The sequence below is a fragment of the Colobus angolensis genome, unplaced genomic scaffold (genome assembly GCF_000951035.1).
Source record: "Colobus angolensis palliatus isolate OR3802 unplaced genomic scaffold, Cang.pa_1.0 Scaffold77, whole genome shotgun sequence".
Taxonomy (NCBI): domain Eukaryota; kingdom Metazoa; phylum Chordata; class Mammalia; order Primates; family Cercopithecidae; genus Colobus; species Colobus angolensis.
Genome location: NW_012121487.1, coordinates 2,969,698 through 2,978,192, shown reverse-complemented (window position 1 = coordinate 2,978,192; position 8,495 = coordinate 2,969,698). Strand labels below are relative to the sequence as shown.

General features: G+C 43.3%; 1 protein-coding gene across 2 annotated transcripts in view; it reads left to right on the top strand.

Annotated features, from left to right (window-relative positions):
- The window catches only part of KIAA0907 (KIAA0907 ortholog), a 30,307-nt gene extending 22,273 nt beyond the window's left edge, over positions 1–8,034 (top strand). The window contains exons 9-13 of one of the 2 annotated variants that reach the window (XM_011928365.1): positions 774–831; positions 1,064–1,317; positions 5,527–5,694; positions 6,432–6,544; positions 7,211–8,034. In XM_011928365.1, the coding sequence (XP_011783755.1) occupies positions 774–831; positions 1,064–1,317; positions 5,527–5,694; positions 6,432–6,544; positions 7,211–7,337 (720 nt within the window). In that variant the 3' untranslated portion in view covers positions 7,338–8,034. Of the gene's footprint in view, positions 1–773; positions 832–1,063; positions 1,416–5,526; positions 5,695–6,431; positions 6,545–7,210 lie in introns of those variants that run through there. The other variant, XM_011928366.1, reaches the window with a different exon arrangement.
- Positions 8,035–8,495: the final 461 nt, after the last annotated feature.

Below are 8,495 nucleotides of genomic sequence, written 5' to 3'. Positions count from 1 at the left end.
ATAGGAAGGAAGTATGAGGAAAATACTAAACCCTTAGTAAACCATGAGTAAACCTTGAGGAAAAGTCACCCAGTAAATGTGAATGAACGAGGTCTCATCAGTTATACTAACAACTTGGAAGTTTCCTAGTTACTTAATTTCTGTGGCTTTCTAAATGATTTTGTACCCCAGAATTGAGTATACTTTAGGGGATTCAGGATTATTCATGCTCCTAATGCCCAAAATTGGCTTACTAATTTGTAGATCTGCCTTATTAAAATGTTGAGGTGGGCTGGACCCAGCACTTTGGGAGGCCAAGGCGGGTGGATAACGAGGTCAGGAGTTCGAGACCAGCCTGGCCAACATAGTGAAACCCCCATGTCTACTAAATATACAAAAACTAGCTGGGTGTGGTGGCACGCACGTGTAGTCCCAGCTACTTGGGAGGCTGAGGCAGGAGAATCGCTTAAACCTTGGAGGTGTAGGTTGCAGTGAGCTGAGACCATGCCATTACATTGTAGCCTGGGTGACAGATTGAGATGGTCTCAAAAAAAAAAGGTTGCAGTGATATGAGATCGCACCACTGCTCTCCAGCCTGGATGACAGAGTGAGACTATATCTCAAAAAAAAAAAAAAAAAAAAAAAAAGTAGGTTAAACCAGTTTAAATTTGATTGGAACATCGGTAGATATATTTTAATGGCTAATGGCTTTGGTCCTAGAATTATATAATCAGACCCTTGTAAATACACAGCTTGGGCTGTCCCATGTTAATTTGTTTCCCCCTCTCTTTCAGGTTCATGCTGAATATTCTAGATTTGTGAATCAGATTAATACTGCTGTACCTTTACCAGGTGTGTACATCTTGAAGTGTTTAAAAAATATTTTGCTAGTGATAGTTATGTGTAACTATGATACTGGAGGCTAGACTGTGCCAGGGCACTATTAATGTTCCCTTTAATTTAGGGTAATTTGGAAAGCCATTCATGCCTCAGTATTTTTCTTCCCTAGATATTAAGTTTAATATTCAGCTAAATTGTCTCATTCTGCTGCAGCTGATTAAACACTTTTTTTCTTCCCCCTCAGGCTATACACAACCCTCTGCTATAAGTAGTGTCCCTCCTCAACCACCATATTATCCATCCAATGGCTATCAGTCTGGTTACCCTGTTGTTCCCCCTCCTCAGCAGCCAGTTCAACCTCCCTACGGAGTACCAAGCATAGTGCCACCAGCTGTTTCATTAGCACCTGGAGTCTTGCCGGCATTACCTACTGGAGTTCCACCTGTGCCAACACAATACCCGATAACACAAGTGCAGCCTCCAGCTAGCACTGGACAGGTAGGATGTCAGGATATGCAACAAGATACTACTGAATTTAGGAAAAACTGGGGAAAGAGGGGAAGTAGTGGTATTCCAGAAATAAATCATGTAATGTGGAATGTTTTTTCCCTGTCTTCTGTGTTCCTACCACCAACCTACCTGAATATTTTGGATTAGTGTGTATGTGTGTATGTCATCCTAAAGTTTATATTTTCACAGTCTTGCACACCAAATAACTGTTTAAAGTGGGGCTGGTGGGCACACTTGCTATAAAGGGTCAGGTAGCAAATATTTTAGGCTTTAAGGGCCATACATTCTCTGTCACAACTATCACGTTTGGTAGTTGTAGTGCAGAAGCAGCCCGTGGATGATACCTCAATGAATAAGCATAGTTGTACTCCAATAGAACTTTATTTACAAAACAGGTGACAGGCCACAATCATAGTGCCATACATACCCTTGGCCATTGTTTGCCTAACCTTGCCTTTGCAGTGTTAACAAAGTCCTCAAGGAGAATGGGGCTACCTTCACCACACCTCTCAATAATTGGAACTGAGTTACAATTTCACATCTTAGGAGGAAACATAATCTCAGCATTTGGGGAGGCAAAGGCAGGAGGACTGCTTTAGCTCAGGAGTTTGAGACCAGCCTAGGCAACATAGTGAGACCCCATCTCTACAAAAAAATTGACATGGTGGCACATACCTGTATTTCAGCTACTTAAGAGGCTGAGGTGGGAGGGTCGCTTGAGCCTAGGAGGTCACGGATGCAGTGAACCAAGATGGTGCCAGTGCACTCCAGCCTCAGTGACAGAGTGAGACACCGTGTCTCAAAAAAAAAAACATTATGTAAGAGATATATAAACTTTTCAAATGTAAGGATTGTAAATGCTGGTATGTTTCTTTTATAACTTAAGAAATGTATACTTACTTTTTTTTTTTTTTTCTTTTTGAGACGGAGTGTCGCTCTGTCACCCAGGCTGGAGTGCAGTGGCACCTCTCGGCTCACTGCAAGCTCTGCCTCCCAGGTTCACGCCATTCTCCTGCCTCAGCCTCCCGAGTAGCTGGGACTATAGGCGCCCACCACCACACCTGGCTAATTTTTTTGTATTTTTAGTAGAGATAGGGTTTCACTGTGTTAGCCAGGATGGTCTCGATCTCCTGACCTCATTATCCGACTGCCTTGGCCTCCCCAAGTCCTGGAATTACAGATGTGAGCCACTGCACCTGACCACAATTTCTTAAATCGTGAAAGTAGAATTGTAGGAAAAGAGTAGATGTCTGGATGATAATCTGGATGGTTTATATACTGGTCTTAGAGGCAGGGGAGAGACTTCATGAGAGCATGGTAGTGGATTTATGGTGGGTCCTTTGCTGTGGGCCTCTCATAGTGTACCCATGCCAGAGTAAATGGCAGCCTCAAACCATTGCCCAGCCCCCTTACCTGTGGGCTGTGAGCACTGAAGGGGGTTGCACAGTGTGTAACAGAAAAACTATGAACTAAATTTTATTTGTGGTCCCTGGTAAAATTTATTTATTTTTATTTTTTTTTTATTATTGTTTTTTGAGACGGAGTCTCGCTCTGTCGCCCAGGCTAGAGTGCAATGGTACCATCTCGGCTCACTGCAAGCTCTGCCTCCTAGGTTCGTGCCATTCTCCTGCCTCAACCTCCCAAGTAACCGGGACTACAAGTGCCCTCCACCACGCCTGGCTGATTGTTTTGTATTTTTAGTGGAGATGGGGTTTCACCTTGTTAGCCAGGATGGTCTCGATCTCCTGACCTCGTGATCCGCCCACCTTGGACTCCCAAAGTGCTGGGATTACAGGCGTGAGCCACCGTGCCTGGCCTTACTTACTTTATTTTGAGAAGAATCTCACTCTGATGCTAAGGCTGGAGTACAGTGGTGTGATCTTGGCTCACTGCAACCTCCGCCTCCTGGGTTCAAGTGATTATCCTGCCTCAGCCTTCCGAGTAGCTAGGATTACAGGCACATGCCACCACGCCCAGCTAATTTTTGTATTTTTAGTAGAGATGAGGTTTTGCCATTTTGGCTAGGCTGGTCATGAACTCCTGACCTCAGGTGATCCGTGGCCTCGGCCTTCCGAAATGCTAGGATTACGGTGCTAGTATTACAGGCATGAGCCACTGTGCCCGGCCGAAATTATTTTAATTTTTATATTTAGACAGCTCTGTAGGTCCCCACTTTTGAGTGTCAGTCCTTTGTAATTGGGAAGCAATACAGCAGAGTGGTTAAAAGCAGGGAGTTAAGGTGGCTGTGTTGGCTCATGTACCTGTAATCCCAGCACTTTGGGAGGTCGAGGCGGGTGGATCACTTGAGGTCAGGAGTTCAAGACCAGCCTGGTCAACATGGTGAAACCCTGTCTCTACTAAAAATATAAAAATTAGTTGGGTGTGGTGGTGGGCACCTATAATCCTAGCTACTTGGGAGGCTGAGGCAGGAAAATTGCTTAAACCCAGGAGGCAGAGGTTGCAGTGAGCCGAGATCGCATCACTGCACTGCAGCCTGGGTGACAAGCAAAACTCAAAAAAAAAAAAAGCTGTGAGTTAGAAGTAGATTGACAGGGTTCATCATGCTTTCCCATTTTTGAGCTGTGTGATTATGGGATGTAACTTGACCTGTCTAGGGTTTGGTTTTCCTTAGATGTAAAATGGGCACAGTGATAAAAATCTAAGAGGTTTGCGAGGATTAAGTAAGATGATCCAATCTGTCAATAAATGTTAGCTGTGTTATTAATACAGTCAGCCACCTTACAACGTTTTAGTCAGTGATAGACTGCATATATGATGCTTGTTCTGTAAAATTGTAGTAGCATACTTTTACTGTACCTTTTCCACATTTAGATACACAAATACTTACCATTGTGTCGCAGCATTCAGTACAGTAACATGCTATACAGGATTGTAGCCTAGAAAGAGTAGGCCATATCATATGGCCTATGTGTGTAGTAGGCTATTTTCATCTTAAGTTTGTATAAGTACACATTTGTTCAATGACAAAATCGCCTTGCAGTGCATTTATCAAAACATTCCCACTGGCGTAGTGGCTCACACCTGTAATCCCAGTACTTTGGGAAGCTGAGACAGGTGGATCACAAGTACAAAAAAAAATTAGTTGTGCATGGTGGCACGTGCGTGTAGTCCCTCGGCAGGCTGAGGCAAGAGAAGCGCTTGAACCTGGTAGGCAGAGGTTGTAGTGTCCCTCCGCAGGCTGAGGCAAGAGAAGCGCTTGAACGTAGTAGGCAGAGGTTGTAGTGAGCTGAGATCGCACCATTGCACGCCAGCCTGGGAGACAGAGCAAGACTGAGACTCTGTCTCAAAACAAAACAAAACACGTATTACCATTGCTAAGCAACGCATGGCTGTATAGAGTTTTCTCTTCAGACCTGCCTATTCTTCTGTAATATATATTGTCTTTTGATACCCCTTATTCCTTTTTGGAACAACATCTTCAAACATTAGACTTAATCTTGACATAGAAACTTACTAATAACTAAGGTAGTGGAAGATGAAATTGCTTCTTCCACAAGCATTAGCAGCATTTATAAATTACAGAAAGCTAATCACGTTGACTGTCAGTGGTTGGAGTTCTGTTTGTTAATGGTCATGTTTGCTCCTAGTAGCCCAAATGCACAACAGAGTTTTCTTAAAAGTCCAAAGCACTGGGCCGGGCGCGGTGGCTCAAGTCTGTAATCCCAGCACGTGGGGCGGCTGAGGCGGGCGGATCACAAGGTCAGGAGATCGAGACCATCCTGGCAAACACGGTGAAACCCCGTCTGTACTAAAAATGCAAAAAAAACTAGCCGGGCACGGTGGCGGGCGCCTGTAGTCCCAGCTGCTCGGGAGGCTGAGGCAGGAGAATGGCGTGAACCCGGGAGGCGGAGGTTGCAGTGAGCCGAGATTGCGCCACTGCACTCCAACCTGGGCCACTGCACTCCAACCTGGGCGACAGAGCCAGACTCTGTCTCAAAAAAAAAAAAAAAAAAGTTCAAAGCACTGTATATAGGTTGTCAATTTCATGTTTCCCTAGGATGAAGGTGAGAAGACTAGGTGATACTGTTACCAAATTATACATGAAGGAAACTAAGGACCTGAAGATGCAAAATTCATATGATAATTATTGATCCTTAAAGTATATTGTAGTCATTGTTTACTTATTCCTTGGCCATTCTCACACTTTTTTTCTTCCTTGGTTTGTTTTGGTCCCAGAGTCCGATGGGTGGTCCTTTTATTCCTGCTGCTCCTGTCAAAACTGCCTTGCCTGCTGGCCCCCAGCCCCAGCCCCAGCCCCCACTCCCAAGTCAGCCCCAGGCACAGAAGAGACGATTCACAGAGGAGCTACCAGATGAACGGGAATCTGGACTGCTTGGATACCAGGTTAAATAAAATACCCTGTTTTCCTATCTTCATCTTATTCTCCTACTATATTCTCCCTTTAAAAAAGATAAATTCACGTCATTCTCCCAGCACTAGGATTTCTGCTTTCTGGAATTTATTTTGGTTAGGTTTTTTATCCTATTCAACAGACTCTTGAAAGCCTCTGAGAGTTCTTACTTTCTTATACATCTCACTCAAAGCTATTGCTCTACCAATATATGGCTTGTGTTTAAAATCTTGGCTTTCAATGGTGCTCTTTTACCCTCCACCTAAAAAAGAGAGTGATATCTCCCTCCAGTCTCCCCACCCCGCAAGACTGCTTCTGTACATGTAATTGTAAAGTTAGCCAAAGTTAAAAAGATTCTTAATTTGTAGTTTTGGTGCAGTTTTATCAGAAGTACCTTTCCATTTTGTCAGAATCCTTGAATCATTCTTTAAACCAAAAATTTTTTTACGGTTTCTAGCTAGGTTTATAGAAACTAGTTGAGCTATGGGCAGTCAGTTAAAAACAGGCTATAGATAGCATAATGAATTATAACACCCCTGTCCAAGTCCTACAGAGAAAAAAAAATCCCTACTTTTGACTACAGTTACACAGCAAATCCCAAAGAGCTTTGTAGTAGTTTAACTTACGACAACTTATCAGAAAGATGAGGCACTTGACAGTTACATTAAGGAGCTAAAGTCAATACAGCAGTTGTAGATTTGCTAATGCCACTGTATTTTTCTGCTCATAGCATGGACCCATTCATATGACTAATTTAGGTACAGGCTTCTCCAGTCAGAATGAGATTGAAGGTGCAGGATCGAAGCCAGCAAGTTCCTCAGGCAAAGAGAGAGAGAGGGACAGGTAAGTTGGAATAATTATGCAAATATTTTCAGATGTCATTTGTTTGCACCATTAGTCAGAGTAGTGATCATTGCTGTGAGATTAAGTATTCTGAAACTGAAATGAAATCTTTGAATCAAATATGCATCTGTTTGTTGTAATTGATGCAGTGAAGGAAAAGATAATGATAGGCCTTTTACAGACTTAGAAGCAGTTATACTCGACTTTGAATAATTTATTACTTGTTCAGACATCTTTCTTGACTTCCATTGTCCGCATCTTGGCCATTTTCCTAAGGATAGACAGTAACAGAAATGTTATATAATTTCAGCTATTTTTGCTACTTTAGAATTATTAGAATATCATGGATGGAAGTACATGAATGTGGGAGTTCAGCCTGCCACACAGTGCTTGAATTTACCTTTCTTACATTAGTATATTAACCTTCATAAGAAAAAGGAGCTGATATTGTTCCATAACAGTTCATTCGATTTTCGTCATGGCAATTGCTGTGTAGATGGGCCTTATACTTTTATAAAGGGGCTGGGGGAAGGTGGAAGCAGTTGAAATTAATAGTTAAAATGAATTTGAAGGATTGTCTGCAGACTTAATTGCACTTCTAATCCACTGGATAAGTTAAGAAAATTTAAATTGTCTGAAAGAAAGTTTCATTTTGTCTTTCAATAGGCAGTTGATGCCTCCACCAGCCTTTCCAGTGACTGGAATAAAAACAGAGTCCGATGAAAGGAATGGGTCTGGGACCTTAACAGGGAGCCATGGTGAGTGTGGTATAGCTGGGGGAACAGGGGAGTGACTAAGACTGGTCTAGAGCTATTAGTTTTCTCAGCCAGGCGCAGTGGCTCATGCCTGTAATCCCAGCACTTTGGGAGGCCAAGATGGGTGGATCACCTAAGGTCAGGAGTTCAAGACCAGCTTGGCCAATATAGTGAAACCCCATCTCTACTAAAAATACAAAAACTAGTGGGCATGGTGGTGGGCACCTATAATCCCAGCTACTCAGGGGGTTTGAGGCAGGAGAATTGCTTCAACCTGAGAGGTGGAGGTTGCAGTGAGCCAAGATCAGACCACTGCCCTCCAGCCTGGGCAATAGAGCAAGACTCCATCTCATAAATAAATAAATACATAAATAAAGCTATTAGTTTTCTAACCTGATGTTCATTCAGGTGTTGAATCCAACCTCTGTAATCTATTAGCCGGTGAAAATACTTTTGGGCCGGGCACGGTGGCTCACGCCTGTAATCCCAGCACTTTGGGAGGCCAAGGTGGGCGGATCACCTGAGGTCAGGAGTTTGAGACCAGCGTGGCTAACACGGTGAAACCCCATCTCTACTAAAAATAGAAAAATTAAGCTGGACATGGTAGTGCATGCCTGTAATCCCAGCGACTTGGAAGGCTGAGGCAGGAGAATCGCTTGAACTTGGGAGGTGGAGGTTGCAGTGAGCCGAGATCACACCACTGCATTCCAGCCTGGGCAATAGAGTGAGACTCTGTCTCAAAAAAAAGAAAGAGAAAGAGAAAATAGTTTTTAAAAAATTGTATATAGGTAACCTTTGATTCAACCAACGTGTTGTTTTGAGAGAAAAAATAGTTTGAAAAAATTATATACAGACAACCTTTTATTTCCAACCAATGTGTATCTAGAAAAGAGTTAGTCGACTTATTTTATTTTATTTTATTTTATTTATTTATTTTTTTTTTTGAGACGAAGTCTCGCTATCACCCAAGCTGGAGTGCAGTGGCCGGATCTCAGCTCACCGCAAGCTCCACCTCCGAGGTTCACGCCATTCTCCTGCCTCAGCCTCCCGAGTAGCTGGGACTACAGGCGCCCGCCTCGTCGCTCGGCTAGTTTTTTGTATTTTTTAGTAGAGACGGGGTTTCACCGTGTTAGCCAGGATGGTCTCGATCTCCTGACCTCGTGATCCGCCCGTCTCAGCCTCCCAAAGTGCTGGGA